Here is a 25729-nt window from a genome sequence, read left to right as displayed (position 1 = left end):
CCCAGCCTCAGAGTTGCTTTTGTGGTGACATCGACCACCACAGCTCCCCTTTTAGAATCTTTACCAGGTCCACAACTAGAATGTTTAATAGCTCTCTGCTTCCTTGACAATATAGTAATAGTATAGTGATTAAAAATTAAGTTTCTGGATCCAAACGGCATAGGTTCAGTTTCTGGCTCTGCCTTTGTTAACTGTGTGACTGGAGGCAAGTTCCATAATTTATTAGCTGTGTGACTGGAGGCAATTTTCCTTATATAAAAATAGAGATAAGAATACCACCTTCCTTAGAGAGCTATGAGAATTAAGTCGATATTTTAAAAGGGTTTAAAACATTGCCTGGCAGATTTTAAGCTTCAATAAGTGTTAGCTATTAATCAAATTGAAACCCCTTACCCCCTTTTTAAGGTGCTTCATAATCTGGCCTCTGCCCATCTAACCTCCTGTCCCATTGCTCCTTATCTACTGCATTTGAGTTTTGTTCATTTCCTCACTGAATCATGAATCTATGCATAACTCCAGATGGTTTTTGTTGCCTGGAAGATCGTTAACAATTTGAATCTTATCCAGTCTTCAAAGCTCACTTCAAATCCCATCTTCTCTGTTACCTTTTATTATTCTTATTACTTTAGTTCAAATCTACCATCTTCCCGTCTGAACACACCGTACTGTAGGATTTAGTGAGTAATTACACACTCATCACTCTTTCATGTGAATGGTTTTGTCTCTCCAACAGCCTGTAAACTCCCTGAGATGGAAACAGTATCTGATACTTCCCAGCCCTCTTTCAGTGGAGTGAACACATTGCATTTACTCCATTTCAAGCATCTGTAAAGAGATTCAACATAGGCAACAGAGGACGGTGTGAAGAATTTGTAGCTTTAATAACAGATTAGTTAGGGGGTAGGGATGATACTTCTGTCCTACCTGTGCCATTCTTCCAAAGCAGAGACTCCCTTCACGTAAGAGCTAGACAACGCCCGCTTCGTTTTTGAACCAAGAAAGCAGAACATACCTTACACACACATATTCATCAAATAGACTTCTTTCCCTAATTACTTCTTCTTCCTTTGAGTTTCTTATGGCTAATGATCATGTCTTCTGCTTTCAGCTCTTGCCTCTTAAAATTCTCAACCCTTAAATCTTTACTGATTGTTAAAACCTTCATGACCTCTAAGCTTATAGGGTGAAATCTGCAGTAAATGGATTAGAACAATTTGTTTACTGTAAATGGGGCTGGAAAATTTGGTGAAGAGGTCTGGAATGCAGAAACCTTGCCCAGAATCCTTATTCTGTGATCATTTCAACCCTGGACTGCAGCCTCATCTGACTCTGGATAATGTCATTGTTTCATGTGTCTTCTGGGCCCTGCTTCCTTTAATGATTGTTTACATTCTTCTATGCCAATCTCTATCCCCAAATCATTTCCAAACTAGTAATAGGACTGATGGCTTCCTTACTGAATGCAAAGCCACAGAACAAAGAGCCCAGAAAGGAGTGGGGCTAGGAGGGTTGCTGAGGAAAGAGAAACCCCAGCATCTGAAGGGAAGAGATGCAGCTTCTCTAAGTCTGGCAGGAAGGCTCGGGCATCCTCCAGTGCTGCCTGAGCTGCCACAGTAAAGTTGGGATCACCAGAAATTAAAACATCAAAGACACAGGAATGGAAGTAAGCATCTTCCACTGGAAGCCCTTCCTTGCACAGCCGTCTGGCAGTATCAATGGTTATAGCTCCCCGACGACTGCGCTCTGATCGAGAGAGTCGCTGACTTGGAGGGCACCCCCCAACACAGAGCTGCAGGTCCTGTTCAGCTGAGAAGGCCATGGCCACATCCTCTGCTACCTTGATGGAGAAGGAGAGCTGCCCAGCTGTCTGCCGAATGATTATAGTTGTGCCAATGTAGGCAGCTTGGATCTCCACGTGGTTCCCAGGGTTAGCAGTTTGAATGGACAAACTGGATCCCCCAGGTCGGTCACCTCCATTGACAGAACCATCTTCAAAGGCTGCAGGAAGATTATCCACCTCAGCCTGATAGACTTTCTGATCAATGCATTCCTGCATGTTCTTAAATATGATGGTGAGCTGTGAGGGCAAGAAGGAAAACAGTTCATTTTGGGTTCAGTGCATCTTCCCCCCAGTCAGACCTCATACATAGTTAGGGATCTGTTCCAAGTAGAGATGCAGGACTATTATGGCCCTCAATCCTTGATAACTTCTCCTATTTACGTTCCAGTATTACCTCATCCCTACTTAACCCCTCTCTCTACTTAACCTTGGCAACTTCCTAGGAGAGGGAAAAGTTTCCCTTCTGAAACTCCTCAGGTCTGCTCTCTTCAATATCTCTTCAATGTTTTCTGCATTTGAGTGAAATTCCCATCAAGGGGAAGTGATTTACAGCTCCAAGTGTTTGGTAGAAGGGAGTGATTCAAGATGGGGGAGAGGTTGAGGAAGAAAAGGGAATTAGGGAGCACTGCTGTTGACTAGTGGCGATGGGGGGGAATGGTGCCCGTGGAAGAATCTGATGAGGTAGATCGGAAGGAAGATTGAGTGCCTGACCTTCCGGGTAGCGGTAGCGTTGGCCCCCAACGCCATGGGGGAGCTGGTGGCTTGGACAAAGAGGAAGTCGTTATCCAGTAGAGGCCAAGCTCCTTGGACACGGCATGTGTGAAAATGGTGGTGGAAGCTGCGCACATGGGGGTCCCCGAAGGAAGCGCAGTGCAAGAACCCCGGGGGACGACCATGCAGCCGGGAAAACCGGCCTTCATAGTCACAAGGGTCCGGGGCAGGGAGGCCGGAGCCGGCGCCTGGAAGGGCGGGGCCCCGGGGCGGGGGAGGGGCTGTAGGGCCCTGGCGCGAGCAGTTGTGCTGGATCATCAGGTCTTCGATGCCATGTACCGCCGAATGGAAGGCGAGGTCCCCACGGCAGGTGCGGGCGGTGCGCCGGGTGCAGAGCGCATAGGAGCGGAGGGCTCGACAGAGGCCGCCAGAGCCCACCCCTCCACCCCGGCCTCCTCCTCCTCCTCGAAGTGCTCCTGATGAACTGCCACCTCTAAGGCTCAAAGTGGACGATACATACTCAGCATTGCAGCGGAGGATCTTGCATTGAGAATGAGCTAAAGACAGAAGGGAGAGGATTGTGAAACGGTCCTCAGACCTCTGCTCTATCGGAGTATAGTTTGCTCATAACTCTTCCAAATCTCATCAGAGGATTCCAGTCTTCCTAAAACCTAACTAAGGGCCTTCCCCAGCCCCCAACCCCCTTGTCCCTAGTTCTCTCGGCTGTCTTACTAAAAATGTGTAAGCCCACATCTCTTCTGCCTGTCGACCAAGGGCTTCCCCAGTGGCCTTCCCCAAACTGAACGGGCAATAAAATATTCCTGTTTGAGAGCAGGGCGAGTGACCGGGACTCTCAGCGCACATCTCTCTTCACTCATTCAGGCTCGCATGCCCACCCTTACATAGCAGCCTACCCTCTAGATTTCCCCAAACCCTTCCCTGGCCCTTCCTTACCATGTCCACAGAGGAGCAGCAGGAGAGTGAGAGTGCTTAGAGTTGGGGGACTGCCATGGGAGGACCTGGGACTAGGGGACTGGCCTGGCTCCCCCATACCTATCCAGCCAGGTTCCCCAGGCGCCGGTTCTTCCCAGCTGATGACCCTCCTACCTAGTGAATTTTGACCGGAAGCCCTGTAAGTGACTGAAAAAAGAAATTTGGCTGGACATGGAGAGAGAGAGAAGAGTTGAAGACTGGTCAGGATAATGTGAAGCGAATCTGGGGAAATCAAGAAAAGGATGAGCAGATTGGAATTTGGGGAGATTGGGGCTCCTCAAACTGTAAGTGTGGCAGTGAAGTCTCTTTGCCCTGTTCCTGTGGCCACTTTTAGGGCCCTTGTGCAATACCCCTAGGTGGGGGTGGAGGGAAGGTTGAATGAACTCAAGGGGCCAGAGTCCACTGTATTGCTCCATCCTGAGCTACCAAACAGCAGATATGTCAAAGATGGAGGAATCATGGGGTTAGATCTGATACCAGTAATCCTAGTGGGTACCCTAATAAAATTAGGACCTGAAAATATTTCAGAAACATACTTCTTACTTGTCCCTCTCCATTAGGAGGAGATGCCTTCTAGGAGTCATACATTTCTTTGCCTCCTTTGTGTCAGAAGAACACAAGAAGGAGTAAGGGTGGCATACCCATCCCCTCTAGAACATCAGTATTCAAACGAAAAGGGAACCGATATCTTTTCATCAGCTCTAGCGAGCTGCAATTTTAATCTCTCCCTCTCATGGAATAATGGGATGCAAACCAAACATGCAAATCAATATTTGTTTTTTCTAAGTCAACGGTTCTTATATTTTCCCAAATTTCACTGAAGAACCACTTTCCATTAATCTCTCCCTTTCAAATTCTGAAGTTCTCAGTTTTTTTATGAGGACAGGAGTTGGGGAGGGGCTAAATTCCTCCTGCCTAACTCCCCTGTCTTATGGGTAAGGATATGATTGGCAGAAGAGTCCTGTGAGAGGGAGAATAGAATGGAGGGACTAGAGTTGTGGGGAGAAATAATTTAAAGGAGCAGCCCCCACCCTTGGAATCTCAATGTGAAGGGCATTGCTAAGTGGGGGCAGGATAGGAGGGTGTCAGTGAGGTCTGAGAGGTCATATTTGGCCTTGGTAAGAAAATTACGGAATAGCGGACATAGGGAACTCCTAAAACTTCATCAGAAGTCTTGAGGTAATGAGGTAAAGAGAGGGCTAAGACTGCCAGGGGGAGACAGAGAATTAAACTTCAAACAACTAGAGGCCAGAGGCCAGAAAGAAGACAGAAAGAGAAATGGAGATTGGGGCACCTTGGTAGGGAGAGATCCCAGCATTTGGACGAGAGACATCCAAGTAGGTGTTTGTAATTTTATAAAAGTCTAACTTCAATATAAAAGCTTATTAAAGGAATTGCAATTTGATTTTGACTTACTGTTTCCAGAGGTCAAACATTACTCTGCTATCCAATTCTCCAGCCATGATTCCCTACTCTGTGGGTCAGCTCCAGCCAGGGGGTCCTCTGTCTCTTTCTCCATGTCTCCCCCAGGTCCCAGGCCGGCTGCTGTCTCACTGAGGTCAGGGAGCCAGAGAAGGTTTGGTGTAGGGGGAAGGGGGAGTATATGGCTGGCCAGAGTACTGGACAGCTGAGCAGGGAGGGAGGTGGCTACTGAGTTGACGGTTTTAAAAATAGCTGAGTCCAAAATTCCAGGAACGTTGGTGGGGGTAGGGTGTGGGAGTTGGGGGAGTGGGGAGGGTTGGAGGATTAGAAAGAATATGGAGTATTGGGTGCCAAGTCAGGGAGGGAGGAGAGAAATATGACAGACAAGTCGAATATCCAATTCCAGCTTGTGTGACTCTGGTCACTGCCTACTCCAGGCAGCCCTCCAGCATTTTTAGTAACGATGAGCTCCTGGCCTTTAAAAATTACAGTGGGCAGTTGGATACCTTTCATTTACCATCTTCATCCCTGCTATGCTGAATATTACATTTAGGTTCTACAGATAGTATCTAGGAGGTAGCTGACTTTAAATAAGATCCATAGCAGAAGTAGTTCACAGCCCCTCCCCTATCTTTGCAGAGTATTTCAGAAGGACGAAAAAAGCCAGCTGTCCAGAGAAGAAATCTGAGCTGTGAGTTGCTTAGGATGAGGGTTTGTTCAGTCTATCCAGCTCAGATCCTTGCAGCTGTCTGTCCTCCTACCTACTCCATTTTCATTAGTTTGTACAGCAATTCCTCTTCCTGTCCCTCATCAATACACAAAAAATAAAGGCTCCTGAGTTGCTTAGAGAGAAGGTTAACAAAGGCAAAGAGGTGAAGAAAGAATGGAAATATGATTTTTTGAAAGAAAGAAAGACTTGGAGAAATAGAAAAAGATTCAAAGAGATACTTTATTTCCTTCCTTCCTTCCTTCCTTCCTTCCTTCCTTCCTTCCTTCCTTCCTTCCTTCCTTCCTTCCTCCCTCTCTCCCTCCCTCCCTCCCCTCCCTCTCTCCCTCCCTCCCTACCTTCCTCCCTCCTTCCCTCCCTCTTTCTTTTCTTTTCTCTTTCTTTCGGTAAGGTCTTACTATGTTGATCAGGCTGGTCTTGAACCCCTGGCCTCAATCAGTCCTTCCATCTCAGCCTCTCAGAGTGCTGGGATTACAAGTATGAACCACCATGCCTAGCCTCAGACAGATACTTTTGTGGAATAACATAATCTTGTGACTTAAAATATTGCAAAATCCCAGAACTTTGGGAGCTGAAGCAGGAGGGTCACTTGAGCCCAGGAGTTTGAGGCTGAGTGAGCTGTGATAGCGCCATTGCATTCCAGCCTGGGCAACAGAGTGAGACCCGCCCCCCACCCCCCTTAAAAAAGAAAAGAGAGAGGCTGGGCGCGGTGGCTCATGCCTGTAATCCCAGCACTTTGGGAGGCCGAGACGGGTGGATCACGAGATCAGGGATTGAGACCATCCTGGCTAACACGGTGAAACCCCGTCTCTACCAAAAATACAAAAAATTAGCTGGGTGTGGTGGCGGATGCCTGTAGTCCCAGCTACTCTGGAGGCTGAGGCAGGAGAATGGCATGAACCCTGGAGGTGGAGCTTGCAGTGAGCCGAGATCGCGCCACTGCGCTCCAGCCTGGGCGACGAGCGAGACTCCGTCTCAAAAAAAAAAAAAAAGAGATATTGCAACCAAGGGATTTAGCCATGTCATGTTTTTGCAGCCATAGGCGTATCTGAGATCATCATCTTTTAGTACTTGCCAAGTGAAATTAACACAAGGACCAATTCCAAATAGGGTCACTGTATTAGGGTTCTCTAGAGGGACAGAACTAATAGGATATATATCTATATCTATCTATATCTATATAGAGATCTGTATCTATATCCATATCTATCTAGCCATCTAGACTGGTCATCACCAGTCTCCTTTCTGTCTCTCTAGATTTATTAATATCTATATGGACATGGATATCTATATAGGTAGACATATATAAAGGGGAATTTATTAAGTATTAACTTACACGATCACAGGGTCCCACAGTAGCCTGTCTGCAAGCTTGAGGAGCAAGGAGAGCCAGTCTCAGTCTCAAAATTGAAGAACTTGGAGTCTGATGTTCGAGGGCAGGAAGCATCCAGCATGGGAGAAAGATGTAGGCTGGAAGGCTAGGCCAGTCTCTCATATTTTTCTGCCTGCTTTTTATTCTAGCTATGCTGGCAGTAGATTAGATTGTGCTCACCCAGATTAAGGGTAGATCTGCCTTTCCTAGCCCACTGACTCAAATGTTAATTTCTTTTGGCAACACCCTCACAGACACACCCAGGATCAATACTTTGTATCCTTCAATCCAATCAAATTGACACTCAGTATTAACCATCATAGTCACTAAGCCATCTTTACCAGTTGGCTCTATTTTAATACAGAATCTAGAGGCCCACATAGCACTCTTATCAGGATGCTTCTAACCAAACTATTCAAGTGACTTTAAAACATAATAATTTGACTATGACAGCCCAAGTGAAATATACTATAATGCTGAAAAAGAAATGCAAAAATATTTTTAAATAGCCATATTATGGTGATAATGTTGGTATTGTTATTCTGAGATTATTTTAGGTATATCATGAGATAAAACAAATGATTAATAATGTTGGTGTCTCTGAGAACCAGAATTTTTGGTGTGGAATAAAGAGATACATATTTATGATTGATGAAGTTAAGAGAAAACTCTGTAATTCTGAATTTAAATTGCAAATATAACTCTGAGCTCATGGTGTATTGTATCCTTAAAATTTTCCTAGCTTTATCCTGAAAAGGCCTGGAAACAATGATCCAGTAAAAATAAACACCTCTAGTATTCAAATTGTGCTATGTAAATACCATTTCCTGTTAAAAGGAACCAACCAACAACTCCTTGGGTAAGTGGCTGATTTCAGGTTTGGGGCAGGTATTGTCCAAGATAGGCAAGGAAGCTTTCAAAGAGTGTTAGGATTGTAACAAAAGAACTTAGGAGCCAACTAGAGTAGTTCCCACTGGCCAAAGATGGGACAATTTAAGTATCAAAATGGATACTATCTGCAATGGATTGAAATTCATAAAATATGCTTAAATCTATGAATTCACAGTGATACTTAAAAACACAATGATACTTAAAAATCATTGGTCATTGTTGGAGAATGCTGGCAGATCAACTCATTATTTTAAAAACTGCTAGTAATTGGAAAGAATCAAGTGTTTATCCTGGTTTTCTTATGGGAACTGTATCTTAAGATGAGGGGGATATTTCTCTTTATAGAAGCATTCCAGTAAATAAATTAAGAAGGGATAATATAATTAGAATATCAGCATCTTGTAACTCCAAATGAATTAATATATCTAGGCAATGGTCAACAATGACTGTGGCAGGACACAGTGGTTCATACCTATAATCCCAGCATTTTGGGAGGCTGAGGTGGGAGGATTGCTTAAGCCCAGGAGTTCAAAACCAGTCTGGACAACATAGTAAGAGCCCATCTCTATATAAACAAAACAAAAAAAAGGCTGTTATTCATCATAAAAACAGAGATAAACATGTTTTCCTGATCATAGAGTATATAACTCCACCTTGCATGAAGTAGCCATACCAAAAACAAACAAGCAAACTTCAGTCTGAATCTGATTAGAGCTAACTACTAATTTACAGGAAATACAGGAGACATTAAATGGTACCTCAAAGGTGCAAATTCAAACTTTGCGAATACTCTACAGGACAAATGACCTGGGTTCGTTCTTTCTTTTCTTTTTCTTTTTGTTTTTCTTTTGAGACAGGGTCTCCCTCTCTCACCCAGGCTGGAGTGCAGTGGTACGAGCTCGGCTCACTGCAACCTCTGCCACCTGGGTTCAAGTGATTCTCATGCCTCAGCCACCTGGGTAGCTGGGATTACAGGCATGCACCACCATGCTCAGCTAATTTTGTATTTTTAGTAGAGATGGGGTTTTGCCATGTTGGCCAGACTGGTCTCGAACTCCCGGGCTCAAGTGATCCACCCAGCTCGGCCTCCCAAAGTGCTGGGATTACAGCATGAGCCACTGCGCCCGGCCAATATGTTCTTATATAAATATGTATATATTACATACACACACACAAATATATATATATATATATTCTTCACATAGTCAATTGATATTGGAGAAGTTTGATCATTATCTTTGTCAGTGCTCATTAACTAAACACCACTGGAAACAAATCTGTAGTCAAAAAAGTTAAATCTACTGGCTTGCTGTAGAAAGGGAGAGAATGCCCCAAAGGAATTATGGGACCGTTTCCCTAAGGGGAGGTTAAAAGGAACCTCTTATAGAGTTTCAGCTTCTGTTGGATATTTCTGAACTAGAGTTTAGAATATTGAGGGCTGATTTTGTTTTTTGTTTGTTTGTTTTTTCCTAGTCTCTAAAACTCTGAGTGAGGACTAATTTGGGATTGAATATTAAGAAGTGGAGGCATTTCAGTGATTGAGTGTCTAAATGATTCTTATCTAGGAAGCAAGAGGATTATAACCCAAATTGGTAAAGAGAAAAAAAGCATTAGTTACTCATGTTAGTCTGAAGAGGGGATTATTTGGTCATTTTTGTGGTAGCAGAGTGGTGTGTTGTGTCTATTTTGTTGAGAACACAGCTGTGGTGTGGCTCTGATAAGCCAACATATAATAATTGCCAACCTAGACTTCCATACTCAGCTAAAATATTATTCCAGAATTAAAAATAAGTAAAACATTTTCAAGCACACCAAAACCTGAAGGAATTTACCAACAAATAATTTTTTTTTTTTTTTTTTTTTTTTTTTTTTTTTTTGAGACAGAGTCTTACTCTGTCACCCAGGCTGGAGTGCAGTGATGTGATCTCAGCTCACTGCAACCTCCACCTCCTGGGCTCAAGGGATCCTCCCACCTCAGCCTTCCAAGTAGTTGGGACCACAGGTGTGCATCACCAGGCCAGGCTATTGTTTGTATTTTTAGTAATGATGGGGTTTCACCATGTTGGCCAGGCTGGTCTCAAACTCCTGACCTCAAGTGATCTGCCACCTCAGCCTTCCAAAGTGTTGGGATCATAGGTGTGAGCCACTGTACTTGGCTGATGTCGTCAACTATTTTTCAGTCATTCTGATAGGTGTGTAATGATATCTAATTTTGGTTTTAATTTGTATTTCCCTCATGGCTAATGATGTAGAAAATATTTTTATGAGCTTACTTGCCATCTATATATTGTCTTTGATGAGATGTCCCTTCATGAATTTTTGCTTGTTTTAGCATTTTCTCATTGGATTTTTTTGTTTTAACTGTTGACTTTTGAGAGTTCTTTATACATTCTAGATAATAGTCCTTTGTTGGGTATGTGGTTTGCAGATATTTTTCTTTTAGTTGGTAGCTTGTCTTTTCATACTTTTAACAGGGTCTTTTGCAGAGCTTAATTTTAATGAAATCTAAAATTTCAGTTTTTCCTTTTATAGAGTATGCTTTTGGTGTTAAGTCTTTGTATACCCTAGATCATGAAGATTTTCTCCTATGTTTTCTTCTAAAGATTTTACATTTCGCATTTAAGTTGGTGATCCATTTTGAGTTAGTTTTGGTATAAGATATTAAGGTATGAAACTTAGGTTGAGGTTTTGTTTTGTGTTTTTTTTGTTGGTTTTTTTCCCCTATGGATGTCCAGTTTATTCAACAATATATGTTGAAAAAGCTCTTTCTGCCTTTGAATGCTTTTGTACCTTAAAAAAAAAAAAAAAAAAAAAAAGCAGAGGCCAGGTATGGTGGCTCATGTTTACAGTCCTAGCACTTTGTGAGGCCAAAGCAGGAGGATCACTTGAGGCAGGGAGACCAGACTGGGCAACATAGTGAGACCCCTGTCTCTATAAAATATTTAAAAATTTGCTGGGCTCAGTGGCTCACACCCGTAATCCCAGCACTTTGGGAGGCTGAGACGGTCGGATCATCTGAGGTCAGGAGTTCGAGACCAGCCTGGCCAACATGGCGCAACCCAGTCCCTACTAAAAATACAAAAATTAGCTGGGCCTGATGGCATGCGCCTGTAATTCCAGCTACTCAGGAGGCTGAGTCAGGAGAATTGCTTGAACCTGGGAGGCAGAGGTTACCATGAGCTGAGATCGCGCCATTGCACTCCAGCCTGGGCGACAAGAGTGAAACTCCGTTTCAGGAAAATAAATAAATAAATAAATTAGCCTGCTATGCTGAGACAGGAGGATTGCTTGAGCCCAGGAGTTCGAGGCTGTGGTGAACTATGATTGCACCATTGCACTCCAGCATGGGCAACAGAGTGAGCCCCTGTCTCAAAAAAAAGAAAAATCAGTTGGGTATATTTGTGTGGGTCTACTACTGGGTTTTCTATATTGTTTCATTGATCTGTATATATAGCCCTCTGCCAATACCACACAGTCTTTAATTCATGTAATTCTTTTTCTCTTCTTTTTCTTTTCTTTTCTTTTTTTTTTTGAGACAGTCTTGCTCTGTTGCCCAGGCTGGAGTGCAGTGGCATGATCTCAACTCACTGCAACCTCCGTGCCTCGGGCTCAGGTCATTCTCCTGCCTCAGCCTGCCTGGTAGCTGGGATTACAGACACACACCACCACGCCTGGCTAATTTTTGTATTTTTAGTAGAAATGAGGTTTTGCCATGTTGGCCAGGCTGGTCTCAAACTCTTGACCTCAACTGATCTGCCTGCCTCCGCCTCCCAAAGTGCTGGGATTACAGGTGTGAGCCACCACGCCCGGCCTCATTTAATTCTTTTTTTTTTTTTTTTTTTTGAGACGGAGTCTTGCTGTGTTGCCCAGGCTGGAGTGCAGTGGTGCGATCTCGGCTCACTGTAAGCTCCGCCTCCTGTGTTCACACCATTCTCCTGTCATAGCCTCCCGAGTAGCTGGGACTACAGGCACCCGCCACCATGCCCAGCTAATTTTTTGAATTTTTATCTTTTTTTTTTTTTTTTTTTTTTTTTTTTTTTTTCCTTTTTGTGGAGAACGGGGTCTCGCTATATTACCCAGGCAGGTCTCGAACTCCTGGGCTCAAGCTATCCTCCTGCCTCTGCCTCCCTGAGAGCTGGGATTACAGGCGTGAGCCACCGCGTCCGGCATTTTTTGAATTTTTAGTAGAGACAGGGTTTCACAGTGTTAGCCAGGATGGTCTCTATCTCTTGACCTCGTGATCCTCCCGCCTCCACCTCCCAAAGTGCTGGGATTACAGGCATGAGCCCGGTCTCTTGTCTTAAAGTTACAGATTTTTAAAACAAGGTAGTCGCTCATGCTGTAATCCCAGCACTTTGGGAGGCCGAGGTGGGTGGATCGCCTGAGCTCTGGAGTTCAAGACCAGCCTGGGCAACATGGTGAAATCTTGTCTCTACCAAAAATACAAAAAAAATTAGCTGGGTGTGATGGCATGCGCCTGTGGCCCCAGCTACTCTGGAGACTGAGAGGGGAGGATCGCTTGAGCCTGAGTGGTGGAGACTGTGGTGAGCTGAGACCTCACCACTGCACTCCACCTGGGTGACAGAGTGAAACCTCGTCTCAAAGGAAATAATAATGATGATAATAATAATAATCTTGTCTGTATCTGTAGAATCCTGCTAGGATTTTCCCTTCTTTGTTTTGTTTTGTTTTGTTTTGTTTGGACAGAGTTTAACTCACTCAGTGTTGCCCAGGCTAGAGTGCAGTAGCATGATCTCAGCTCACTGCAACCTTCACCTCCCAGCCGCCTGCCTCAGCCTCCCAAAGTGCTAGGATTACAGATATGAGCCACCACACCTGGCCCCCTTCATTATTTTTTTATTGTGGTAAAATACAACATAAAGTTCACAATTTTAAGTATTTTAATGTGTGCAATTCAGTGGCGCTTAGTACATTGAAAATCTTGTCTGCTGGGCACGGTGGCTCATGGCTGTAATCCCAGCACATTGGGAGGCTGAGGCAGGCGGATCCCCTGAGATCAGGAGTTCAAGACCAGCCTGGCCAACATAGCAAAACCTCATCTCTACTAAGAATATGAAAAATTAGCCGGGTGTGGTGGCGTGTGCCTGTAATTCCAGCTATTTGGGAGGCTGAAGCAGGAGAATCACTTGAACCTAGGAGGCAGAGGTTTCAGGAGGCAGAGTTTGTAATGAGCTGAGATCGTGCCACTGCACTCCAGGCTGGGTGACAAGAGCGAGACTGTCTCAAAAAAAAAAAAAAAAAAGAGAAAGAAAAAAAAAAGAAAGAAAAGAAAATGTTGTGCAACCATCAAACCATCACCTCTCTCTAGTTCCATAACATTTTCATCACCCCAAAAGGAAATCCTGTACCCATTAGCCAGTCAGTCCTCAGCCTCTGGCCATCACCAGTCTGGTTTCTGTTTCTCTAGATTTATTAATACCTGTTCTGGACCTTCATATAAATGGAATTATACACTATATATTTTGTGTATAACTTTGACCTTTTGTGTCTGGCTTTTTTTTTTTTTTTTTTTTTGAGACGGAGTCTTGCTCTGTGGCCAGGCTGGAATGCAGTGGCACAATCTCGGCTCACTGCAACCTCTGCTTCCCGGGTTCAAGCGATTTTCCTGCCTCAGCCTCCAGAGTAGCTGGGACTACAGGCACGCACCACTACGCCCAGCTAATTTTTTTTTTTTCATATTTTTAGTAGAGATGGGGTTTCACCATGTTGGCCAGGATGGGCTTGATCTCCTGACCTCGTGATCCACCTGTGTCAGCCTCCCAAAGAGCTGGCATTACAGGTGTGAGCCACCACGCCCGGCGTGTCTGCCTTCTGGAGCATAATGTTTTGAGGCTTATACAAGTTGTAGTATGTATCAATCCTTCCTTCCTTCTTATGTCTGAATAATATGCCATTGTATTTGTATACCACAGTTTATTTAGCCATCCATCTATTAATGGAATTTGGATTGCTTCCACTTTTTGACTGTTATAAATAGTGCTGCTATCAACGTGCATGTACAAGTATTTTTTTAAGTGCTCGTTTTCAGTTCTTTGGGGTATATACCTAGGAGTGAAATTACTGAGTCATATTCTATTTTTAGTTCTATGTTTAGCTTACTGAGGAACAGCCAAACTGGTTTTCACAGCAGGTGTGCCATTTTACATTCCCACCAGCAATACAAGAGGATTTGAATGTCTCCTTATCCTAACACTTGTTATTTTCCATTTTAAAAAATTATAGCCATCCTGGTGGTGAAGCGGTATCTTATTGTGATTTTATTTGCATTTCTCTAATGACTCTTTTTTTTTTCTTTTTTCTTTTTTTTGAGGCTGAGTCTTACTCTGTCCCCCAAGCTGGAGTGCAGTGGCACAATTTCGGCTCATTGCAACTTCCGCCTCCCGCGTTCAAGCAATTATCCTGCCTCAGCGTCCTGAGTAACTGGGACTACAGGTGTGTACCACTACACCAGCTAATTTTTGTATTTTTATTATAGTTTCACCATGTTGGCCAGGCTGGTTTTGAACTCCTGACCTCATGTGATCTGCCCATCTTGGGCTCCTAAAGTGCTGGGATTACAGGCGTGAGCCACTGCACCCAGCTGGCATTGAGCATTTTTTCACATATTTACTTTTTCATTGGGTTATTTGTCTTTTTTTTTGTTGAATCATACATACCCCCTTCATTTTTAAAGGATGTTTTCACTGGATATAGCAATCTGAATTGACAGTCTTTTCCCACAGCACTTGAACAATTTTGTGCCACTTCCCTCTGGCCTCCATGGCTTCTGATGAGAAATTGGCTTTCTAACTTGGTTGAACATGGGAGAAAACCCAACAAAACAACAAAATTAAAAAGAAAAAGAGAAAGAAATCTGCTTTTATTCAAAGTGCTTTCCCCTCACTGCATTCAATATTTTTTCTTTGTCTTTAGCTTTCAGCAGTTTGACTATGATGTGTGTCTTAGTTCATTTAGTGTTACTATAAAGGAATAGCTGAGGCTGGGCAATTTATAAAGAAATATGGTTTATTTGGGTCATGATTCTGATGGCTGGAAAGTTCAAGATTCGGCATCTATATTTGGTGAGGGCCTCAGATTGCTCCCAACCGTAGTGGAAGGTGAAGAGAAGCTGGTTTGGGCAGAGATCAATGGCAAGAGAAGAGGAAAGAAAAGAGGTAGGTGTGCAGGAACTAAAAGTGAGAACTCATTTGTCCGTGAGGGAGGGCATTAATCTATTCATGAGGGATCCACCCTGATGACCCAAATACCTCCCATTTGGCCCCACCTCCAATATTGGGGATCAAATATCAACATAAGTTTTGGAGGGGACAAACATCCAAACTATTACAATGTGCCTTGGCCTGAAGTAGTTTGGATTTATCCTGTTAGGAGTTCATTCAGCTTCTTGAATTTGTAGGTTTATCCCTGTACCAAATCCTTTGGTACTTTTTTTGTCATGTTCTCTTCCTCTTCTCCTTCCAGGAATTTGCTGATGCAAATGTTAAATCTTTTCTTTTTTTTGGGGGGAGGGGCTGAGTCTCGCTCTTTCACCAGGCTGGAGTGCAGTGGCGCGATCTTGGCTCACTACAACATCCGCCTCCCAGGTTCAAGTGATTCTCCTGCCTCAGCCTCCCCAGAAGCTGGGACTACAGGCACGCGCCACCATGCCCAGCTATTTTTTGTATTTTTAGTAGAGATGGGGTTTCACCATGTTGGCCAGGATTGTCTTGATCTCTTGACCTCGTGATCCCCCCACCTTGGCCTCCCAAAGTGCTAGGATTACAGGCATGAGCTACTGTGCCCAGCCTAAATCTTTTGTTATAATCTCACAGGTCCCTGAGGCTCTCGGCTCATTTTTTCCCCCAGTCTATTTTGTTTGTTTTTCAGATTGAGTTTTGTTTTGTTTTGTTTTTGAAACAGGGTCTTACTGTGTTGCCCAGGCTGGGGTGCACTGGCACGATCTTTGCTCACTACAACCTCTGCCTCCCAGGTTCAAGCCTCAGCCTCCCAAGTAGCTGGGATTATACGTGTGTGCCACCATGCCCGGCTAATTTTTCTTGGATTTTTAGTAGAGATGGGGTTTCGCCATGTTGGCTAGCCTGGTCTTGAACTCCTGGCCTCAAGTGATCTGCCTGCTTCAGTGTCCCAAAGTGGTGGGATTACAGGCATGAGCCATTGTGCCTGGTCCAGATTGAGTAATTTCTACTGTTCTTTCAGCTCACTTATTCTTTCCTTAGGGGGTAGCCTCATTACCACTCGCTGAGTTTGGGTGAAAATCCTGACTCTCATATTAAGTTTCTTCTGCTACCACCCCAACGGGAAAGGGAAGGGATGACTCCTAATATACTTGCTGGTGGTAGAAGTCTAGGCAGCCCATTCAGTCTTTGCCGGAATAGGAGAGGACAAGCCACAGTTTGTTTCTGCATTTGGCTGGAATAGAGCAACTATTGTCTAAAAGTTTTCTGTTTTGCTAGACTGCCTCATTCCTAATCCTCTGGCTAGAGATAACAGACTTTTGGTAGGGATTTTTTAGGCTGCTCCTATTGAGATTTCCAGGTTGCTGATTCCTTCAGCTCCAAGTATGGGGTATATGAGGCAAAAAGAAATTCTACAGAAATCAGCATTGTGTCCTGCCTTTGTTTCTGGGGCTCCTAACTGATCTACCTCCTTCTCTCCACATTTCAGTCTTCTTAGGGTTGTTTTATATATAATGTCCAGGGAGGAGGACTAGGGAAGATCACATCTACTCAATCCTCCCTGATCCATTCTCTTTTATTCACTTGTTCATATGCCCATCACCACGCCCAGCCTAGGTGTATTTTTATATTTTCAATACCTAGTCTGGCACATGATCTGTAAATGTTTTTAAAAAGGAAAACAGGCCAGGGGCAGTGGCTCATGCCTGTAATCCCAGCACTTTGGGAGGCTGAGGCTGGCAGATCACCTGAGGTCAGGAGTTTGAGACCAGCCTGGCCAATGTGGTGGAACCCCGTCTCTACTAAAAATACAAAAATTAGCTGGGCGTGGTGATGGGCATCTGTAGTCCCAGCTACTTGGGAGGCTGAGGCAGGAGAATCGCTTTAACCCAGGGGTGGAGGTTGCAGTGAGCTGAGATCACGCCACTGCACTTCAGCCTGGGCGACAGAGCAAGACTCTGTCTAAAAAAAAAAAAAAAAAAAGGAAAATAGATCTCAGAGTGAAGTGAATGCATCACACTCCTTCCTCATCCACCATTATTGCTGGCAAGAGGAGGAGGCTTAATCCTGTCTTGGTGCTTTGACGAGAGTCTTTCTGGTGCTTTCATGTTGAGACAAGTGGCTAGCTCCCATAGCTCATAGTTTTTTTCCTCCCTCCTTTCTTAACAAAAAATTACCAGCAGGTGGCAGAATAATTGATGAAAAAGTACTGTTGACCAAAACAGGAGGCTGATTTCCTCTGCAACATAGAAAAATAAATTCTGCTACCTTGTCCCCACCCTGGGTGAGATCCCAAGATGTTGTTTTGAAGGTTAGATGCTTTTTGTTTTTCAGCCTTTGTCCAGTGAAAACAGCTAGGGTAAAAGGAAGTGGGCTCTGTTAGGCTCCTTGGTGACATGATAACAGTATTCTTGTTGTCTTTGTGAAAATAAATGTCTAGCATTTAGTTACTTGTCTTCCTAATTTATGGCATTTAAACCTATAAAAAGGTGGCGACTGGATGAGTGGAAGATTTAAACAGTGTTTCTTAACGTTTTAACATTGATATTTCAAAAGCAAAACAAGACCAGGCTTGGTGGTTTATGCCTGTAATCCCAGCACTTTGGGAGGCCGAGGTGGGAGGATTGCGTAAGCCCAGGAGTTTGAGACCAGCCTGGGCAATATGGTGAGGCCTAGTATCTCTGCTACCACACACAAAAAATTAGCTGGGTGTGGTGGCCGGAACCTGTAGTCCCAGCTACTCAGGAGGCTGAGGTAGGAGCTCACCACTGCACTACAGTCTGGGCAACAAAGTGGGACCATGTCTCAAAACAACAACTACCAGAATCCCCCCAAACTCCATATCTCACCATCCATTTTTTTTTCTGTCAGGCCCTGCTGATATACACACGTCAGTGATGATTCAATCTTTCAATTTTTAAATTCATTATCAAAAGTATTTTCTGATGTAAGAGTGTGTTTGAGGAGTGGGGTTGCTTTTAAAAATTTCTGCTTGAACTCATGGGCACAGAATTCATCACTTGGGGTCATCTGACCAAAAAAGACCTGAAGGGGAGGCTTTTAATTGTTTCATTTTTTCCTCAACCTTTTATTTTTTAAAAACTTCAAGCTTACAGAAAAACTGAAAGTACAATATAGTGAACACAATTCACTAAGATTTTTTTCTTTATTATTATTATTATTGTTGTTGTTGTTGTTGTATTTTTGGTACAGACAGGATTTCACCCTGTTTCCCAGACTGGTTTCAAACTCCTGAGCTCAAAGCAATCCACCCACCTCAGCCTCCCAAAGTGCTGGGATTACAAGCTTGAGCCACCGTATCCAGCCCGCATTTGCTTTCTTTTCTCGCTCATGAAGTTAATTTGCAACACATTAATGCATGCACCCCAGTTTTCTTTCTCTTCACTCCCTCTTTTCCTTCCTTGCAATTTTTATTTTGTGTTGCTCTTGTCGCCCAGGCTGGGTGCAATGGCGCCATCTCAGCTCACTGCAACCTCTGCCTCCCGGGTTAAAGGGATGCTCCTGCCTTAGCCTCCGGAGTAGCTGGGATTACAGGCAGGCGACACCATGCCTGGCTAATTTTGTATTTTTAGTGGAGACAGGATTTCACCTTGTTGGCCAGGTTGGTCTCGAACTTCTGACCTCAGGTGATCCGCCTGCCTCAGCCTCCCAAAGTTCTGGGATTACAGGTGTCTGAGCCACCGCGCCCGGCTTCCTCAGGGGTTTTTTTTTTTTGAGACGAAGTTTCACTCTTGTTGCCCAGGCTGGAGTGCAATGGCACAATCTCTGCTCACTGCAACCTCCGCCTCCCGGGTTCAAGTGATTCTCCTGCCTCAGCCTCCTGAGTAGCTGGGACTACAGGCACTCGCCACCACGCCTGGCTACTTTTTGTATTTTTAGTAGAGACGGGGTTTCACCATGTTGGCCAGAATGATCTCGATCTCTTGACCTGGTGATCTGCTCGCCTCGGCCTCCCAAAGTGCTGGGATTACAGGCGTGAGCCACCGCGCCCGTGACCTCGTGAGTGTTAAAGGTTCAAGACCCTGAGCTTCTCTTAGTCTCCCACTAGTGAGTTGAGCTCAGATCCTGCTGAGCACCAAGTACCTGTTGGCCGAGGGATTTTCACTTGTCAGTAATATTTGTTTTAACAGTTTGTCCTACAATTCACACGACATGAAAAAAAGGTACAGTGGGCCCAGGATCTCCTAGTGTTACTCTCATGACGTCCTTTATATTCCTTAAGTAAAAGTTCATGGTTGTTTTTGACAAAGACGTAGCTGGGTCTCTACTTTTCTAATGGTCACAATTCAGGAAATCACTGCAACTACAAGGTGGTGAGCTTCCTCTCTGTCTCACCCTCTTCTCTCCGGACGTTCATCTCTGGTCTTGGAGACTGTAATCACGTGTACGCGATGCTCCCTAGGCTCTGAGAGCCGGGTTGGAGAATTCTTTCACAGTGTTTTCTACTCCAGGAAAGAAGTATCGGGAAGAAGCCCCAACATAGGAAAGGCCCAGTATGGAAGTATCTCAGAATCTAGGCAGTGAAAAATAATATGTAAAAGAATAAGTGGAAATAAACGTTTAGTTAGAATCATATAATTTTTTTTTTTTTTTTTTTAAGGAAGGATCTAGCCCTGTCATCAAGCTGCAGTGCAGTGGCGCGATCACGGCTCACTGCAACCTCTGCCTACCGGGCTAGAGCGATCAGGCCTTCCGAGTAGATGGGACTACAGGCAAGCGCCACCAAGCCCGGCTACTTTTTTTGTGCTTTCGATGGAGCCCGGGTTTGCCACTTTGCCCAGATTGGTCTCGAACTCGTGAACTGAAGCAATCTGGCCACGTTGGCCTCAGTGTTTTAGGAGTTACAGGCATGAACCACAGCACTTAGTAGAATCATATATTTGTAACAGCAGGGTTTTTAACAGCTTCCCTGGTGGTCTAGTGGTTAGGATTCGGCGCTCTCACCGCCGCGGCCCGGGTTCGATTCCCGGTCAGGGAAGGAACGGTTTCCTTTTTTTTTTTTTTCTGCTTTTCCCTCAGGATCTTTTAAATAAACGTTATCTGCTAGTCAGTCTCCCCCATCCCACTAAAATCTGAAATACAGAAAATGTAAAAAAATACAAATAAATCGCTCACAATTCTATCACCCAAAGACCACTCTTAATATCTAGATTTTGAAACAACGTGGAGGTATGCTGTACGTACTATTTTATCTCCAGCTGTTTTTGTTGTTGTTGAGACGGAGTTTCGCTGTCTTTGCCCCAGGCTAGAGTGCAGTGGCACGATCTCGGCTCACTGCAAGCTCTGCCTCCCGGATTCAAGCGATTCTCCAGCCTTAGCCTCCCAAGTAGGTGGGATTACAGGCCTGCGCTACCACGCCCGGCTAATTTTGTACTTGTAGTAGAGACGGGGTTCACCATATTGGTCAGGCCGGTCTCGAACTCCTGACCTCAGGTGATCCACCCTCTTCTGCCTTCCAAAGTGACGGGATTATAGGCATGTGCTACTATACTCGGCCAACACCAGCTATTTTTAAGGTTAACAATATATTTCTAACACTTTGCAGTGGAAATAAATATCCTTCAATAACGTATTTTCTTTCAATTTAATTACTGAATTTTCGAAAAGGTCATATATTTACATGGTTTAGGATTCAAATATGCAAAAGGACAGAACTGATAAACCTGACTTTAACCTCTACCATTTATTTTCTCTCTAATGATGTAACCGCTGTTAAGTTTGTTAATTATAATGTTAAGAGATGTTTTATGCAAATGCAAGTACATGCATATATACATACGTATATATATTTAAACATTCTCTCCCCCTTGTACAAATGGAAGTAATCGATACATACTTTCTGCACTTTGCCTTTTCCATTTAACAGTATATTTTAGAAGTACTTACAGATTAGACATGAAGAACTTCCTCATTCTTTCTTCTGGCATATAGCATTCCGTTCTATGGATTTTCCGTAATTAGTTTAGCCAGCTTCCTACTATAGACACTTAGGTTATTTCTAGCTCTTTGCTATTTGGAAAAAAAAAAAAAAATGTTGTCGTGTATGGTCTTGTACATATGTAATTTTGCCCATGTGTGGAATAAATGCCCAGGAAACTAGAATTGACTTTTCTTAAAGCTGTGAAACAAGATACTACCACAAAATTTTCAATGGGAGAAATTCTAGAGAGCTTCCTTTTAATTTTCCTCTTGTAGGTTTTTCCTGCAGTCTAAATTTCTTAGTCTAGAAATAAACGGGAAACCCAAACCTGGTTATTTAGTTCTCATAAATAAAGGAAGGAGTTTTCCTTCAGATGCGTTGGTGGTATAGTGGTGAGCATAGCTGCCTTCCAAGCAGTTGACCCGGGTTCGATTCCCGGCCAACGCAGGTTTGGTTTTTCCTCTCAGCTTTTTAACTGAGTAGGCCTGGAAACCGAGCAAAGCAGGGAACAGAGGAAAAGAGCTTTTGACAACTTTTGTGTCCTGCGTCTGCACCAGTATGGTCTGTCCCTCCCACAGAAAACATCTGTATTTTGGTAACTGCACGTGCGAGCGCCAAGCCCATCTGATGGATTCGGCCGCCAGCGTCGCCTGAGTTAACAATAACTCTCCTTCTAGGGGTCTAGGGAAGTGTCTGAAATAGAGGCTGGTTGGGTTTGTTTTTCTGAATCTGCATAGGTGGCTCTGATATACTGATGAGTGAAGATGAGGAAGTCAGCACAAGCTCCCACAATGCCAGTGAGAGAGTACGCAGCGCTTCTTGTGCCTGTGACGGAAGCAAAAAATAATTAAGACGGGGCTCTCATCCCCTCCCCAGCTCACTTAGCTCCGTTTTTCTTCCGCTTCCACCATTCTGGAAAGAGAAACCTCAATTCCATGGTACAGGCTGCAGATGTAATTTGTAAAATCCTTCGAGGCTGCCCCTCGCATCCCTGGGCTTGATTGATTCTTTGGAGGGGGAAGAGGGGAATGGAGGCGGAGAGGCGAGAGGCGACGTGGTCCCGGGTTGCAGCTGACGCTTTCTGCCTTCTAGTCAGGACCTGGGCCCGCCGCCGCCCGGCGGAGCGGGTGGTGCTACAGCTATCATCAAGGGATTTAGCGTCTAAGAACTGATTCGGGTGTCGGAGCTTCAAGGTTGCAGAATGGAAAAGTTTGGAATTGATTGATGTGGACCTCACGCACCTGCCAAATAGCACGAAACAGCCATTCCTCTTTCAAGAGGCATTAAATCCAGCTGCAATGCGCCGCCTTGCTGGTGGCTCGCCGTGATCGTATAGTGGTTAGTACTCTGCGTTGTGGCCGCAGCAACCTCGGTTCGAATCCGAGTCACGGCATGTTACGCCTAACTTGCTTCGGTGGCTTTTCTTTTTCTTTCTTTCTTTTTTTTTTTTAAATCAGCACTTTTAAAAGAGTTACATGCTTGTAATTCTGCCTTTGCTTAAGGCATCCCCGCGGAAGTGCAGTCCACAAATTCAGTGAATAACAATAGCTCCAGGCCGACGTGGTGACTCCCGCTATTAAGTAATCCCAACAGCTTTGTGAAGTCCCGGAGGCGGGAGAATCCCGGGAACCCAGAAGTTCGCGACCAGCTTGAGACGCCTCCACACACGCTTAGAAAAAAAAATTTTTTAAGATGGTGGCGGGCGCTTTTGGTCCCAGCTACTTAGGGAGGGTGAGGTGGGAGCATCGCTTGAGCCCGGGAAGTAGAGGCTGCAATGAACTGTGATCTCGCCACTGTACTCCAGCCTGGGCAACAGAGCGGGACTCTGTCTCAAACAACAATAGTTCCAGTTGGCTCACACTGCGGCTCGCCCACCAAGGCGCTAGGCAGCCCAGGCGGGAAGCTTTAGAGCAGTATGGAGGCCCACGGAGCTGGGACCACGGCTGTTCTTTTGGCCTTCACTTGAGCAGAGGAGAGAACCCTTCCCTGGTGACTCTGGAACTCAGTGCCTCTTTCAGGATGGAGAACTAAAATGCTTTGCAGAGAGGTCTTTGCACCTCTCATCTGAGTTTTCTCGGGCTCTTTCGCACCCTCCTCTGAAGTCGGTGAGGAGGTTCCCTCAGTGGAAGGAATCTGCGGAAACACTAAGGTTTCAGACAGGACTCGTGATTCCCTAGTCTTCCGCGAGTCTTCCTGGCTGTCCGCAGCCCCCATCGCTCTCTAAACCTCGGATTCCTCCGTGGCAAAAAGCTATTATGAAAAGGCTATTGCCGTGTCCTCCAGTCCTAGGTCCTGAAACCTCTTTCACAGGAAATAATATACAATTAGATCATACAACCTCTACATCAGTGGAAAATGATTTCATATAGGAAGCACACATCAACGGTTGCCCGGCTAGCTCAGTCGGTAGAGCATGAGACTCTTAATCTCAGGGTCGTGGGTTCGAGCCCCACGTTGGGCGCTGTGATTTTATTTAACCCTCTCGGTTTGCTACCATAGAAACATGAAGTTCTAAATCGCCACCGCGGCTACTGTCCTTATATGGTAACTGACTCCAGAAATCGTCTCCATTCACCCCAAATTCATCAAGAAAACAGGAATCTGGGCCAGGCGCGGTGGCTCACGCCTGTAATCCCAGCACTTTGCGAGGCCGAGGCGAGCGGATCACCTGAGGTCGGGAGTTCGAGACCAGCCTGACCAACATGGAGAAACCCCGTCTCTACTAAAAATAAAAAAAATTTCCGTGTGTGGTGGCGCAGGCCTGTAATCCCAGCTACTAGGGAGGCTGAGGCAGGAGAATAGCTTGAAATTGGGAGGCAGAGGTTGCGGTGAGCTGAGATCGCGCCATTGCACTCCAGAATGGGCAATAAGAGCAAAACTCTGTCTCGGAAAAAAAAAAAAAAAAAAAGAGAAAGAAAATGAGGGAGCCACTGATAGTCCAGAATGGTACACTGTGATAGATTGAAAAATATGACTGGGCGCGGTGGCTCATGCCTGTAATCCCAGCTCTTTGGCAGGCCGAGGCGGGCAGATCACGAGGTCAGGAGATCCAGACCATCCTGGCTAACACAGTGAAACACGGTCTCTACTAAAATACAAAAAAATTAGCCGGGCGTGGTGGCGGATGCCTGAGGCTGAGGCAGGAGAATGTCGTGAACCTGGAAGGCGGAGCTTGCAGTGAGCCGAGATCGCGCCACTGCACTCCAGACTGGGGTACAGAGCGAGACTCCGTCTCAAACAAACAAACAAACAAACAAACAAACAAACAAAAAAAAAAAAAAAAAAAGAAAGAAAAGAAAAGAAAAAAATGGTGGTTATATTTTGCAGCTTCTCTCAAGAGAATCTATTTCTCCTCTGTCTGAATCTGGGATTGGCTATGTGACTTCCTTTGGGCAAATGTTGGTGCCTTCGCAAACCTGGCAGAAGAGAGGCTTGCACATGGGGGGATTACCTGCTTTTTCCTTCACTTGAAATCCTGAGACCATGATCTGAAGATCCCCCCAAAGCAAGCCTGCTGGAGAGATCACATAAAGAAAAAGATCCATACATTCCACTTGTTCCAACCTATCCAGCCATACCCCAGATGTGTGAGTGAGGCCATCCTAGACCATCCAGCCCCAAATGAATCAGCTTGGACCAGAAGAATTTCCAAGCCAACTCACAGAATCACTAAAAATAATAAATTATTGTTATTCTAAGTCAATAAGCTTGGAAGGGTTTATTATGCAGCAAAAGTGTATCAAAAGGGTGATGGTAGTTGCAGGAAATATATACCTTTAATTATATATGCATAAACATCTTTGGAGTGATACCTCCGAAATATAAATTCCTATATTGAAACAGCACACTGAGTACCCAGCATAGTGGATGAAAATAGATCACGAAGTTTCAAAATAGTAGGAACAAGTAGAAGATTCTATAAGCTTTTGGGAGGAGAGATGGGAGAACAGTTTAAGGCAAATAACAAAGAATCAGAATGGGCTGGGCGTGGTGGCTCATGCCTGTTATCCTAGCACTTTGGGAGGCCGAGGTGGGTGGATTCCCTGAGGTCAGGAGTTCGAGACCAGCCTGGCCAATATGGTGAAACCCCATCTCTACTAAACACACACACACACAAATTAGCCGAGTGTGGTGGCGGGCGCCTGTAATCCCAGCTACTCGGGAGGCTGAGGCAGGAGAATCACTTGAACTTGGGAGGCAGAGGTTGCAGTGAGCCGAGACCGCCCCATTGCACTCCAGCCTGGGCAACAAGAACAAAATTCTGTCTCAAAAAAAAAAAAAAAAAGAAAAGAAAAAGAAAAAAAAATCAGAATGGCATCCATCTTCTCTACCATGTGGAGGCGCTCTAGTCTATAACCATCAGGAACAAACCTATAGTCAAACCTGAGTATATTGGCTCATTGCAACAGAGGAGACAGCAAACACTATGGGGAAATTGTGGGACAATTCTTCCTTTGGGAATCTCAATATTTTTATCTAGAAAGTGGGAGGAATGGTTGCAGGACTAAACACATAATTGGTAAAGAATCAACAGTCAATACAAAAGTTAGCCGAGCATGGTTAGGCATGCCTGTAATCTCAGCTACTTAAGAGGCTGAGGGAGGAGAATCGCTTGAACCCAGGAGGCGGAGGTTGC

The 25729-nt window shown here is 44.7% G+C and overlaps 1 protein-coding gene and 4 non-coding genes across 5 annotated transcripts; 4 read left to right on the top strand and 1 right to left on the bottom strand.

Annotated features, from left to right (window-relative positions):
• Window positions 1-575: 575 nt before the first annotated feature.
• Window positions 576-3602, bottom strand: HJV (hemojuvelin BMP co-receptor). The gene is made up of 3 exons (XM_007977277.3): window positions 3506-3602; window positions 2552-3108; window positions 576-2077 (listed from the first exon to the last, which is right to left on the bottom strand). The coding sequence occupies exons 1-3, from the start codon at window positions 3600-3602 to the stop codon at window positions 1454-1456; spliced, it is 1278 nt and encodes a 425-aa protein (XP_007975468.1). The 3' UTR covers window positions 576-1453.
• Window positions 3603-20079: 16477 nt separating this feature from the next.
• TRNAE-CUC (transfer RNA glutamic acid (anticodon CUC)) lies at window positions 20080-20151 on the top strand. Its single transcript has one exon. It is a non-coding gene; the product is annotated as a tRNA-Glu (tRNA).
• Window positions 20152-21468: 1317 nt separating this feature from the next.
• On the top strand, window positions 21469-21540 carry TRNAG-UCC (transfer RNA glycine (anticodon UCC)). The gene has a single exon. It is a non-coding gene; the product is annotated as a tRNA-Gly (tRNA).
• Window positions 21541-22414: 874 nt separating this feature from the next.
• On the top strand, window positions 22415-22486 carry TRNAH-GUG (transfer RNA histidin (anticodon GUG)). Its single transcript has one exon. It is a non-coding gene; the product is annotated as a tRNA-His (tRNA).
• Window positions 22487-23481: 995 nt separating this feature from the next.
• TRNAK-CUU (transfer RNA lysine (anticodon CUU)) lies at window positions 23482-23554 on the top strand. The gene has a single exon. It is a non-coding gene; the product is annotated as a tRNA-Lys (tRNA).
• Window positions 23555-25729: the final 2175 nt, after the last annotated feature.

This window comes from Chlorocebus sabaeus, chromosome 20, assembly GCF_047675955.1.
Source record: "Chlorocebus sabaeus isolate Y175 chromosome 20, mChlSab1.0.hap1, whole genome shotgun sequence".
NCBI lineage: Eukaryota > Metazoa > Chordata > Mammalia > Primates > Cercopithecidae > Chlorocebus > Chlorocebus sabaeus.
Note: the sequence above shows the minus strand (reverse complement) of the source record. Positions and strands in the feature narration are given on the sequence as shown.

Excerpts from the sequence above, each read along its gene's own strand:
- HJV (XM_007977277.3), bottom strand. The coding sequence starts at position 3,602 with ATGGGGGAGCCAGGCCAGTCCCCTAGTCCCAGGTCCTCCCATGGCAGT. Across the intron at positions 3,109-3,505 it reads GCTGCTCCTCTGTGGACATG|CTCATTCTCAATGCAAGATC; the intron begins GTAAGGAAGGGC and ends TTCTGTCTTTAG. Across the intron at positions 2,078-2,551 it reads ACGCTACCGCTACCCGGAAG|CTCACCATCATATTTAAGAA; the intron begins GTCAGGCACTCA and ends TTGCCCTCACAG.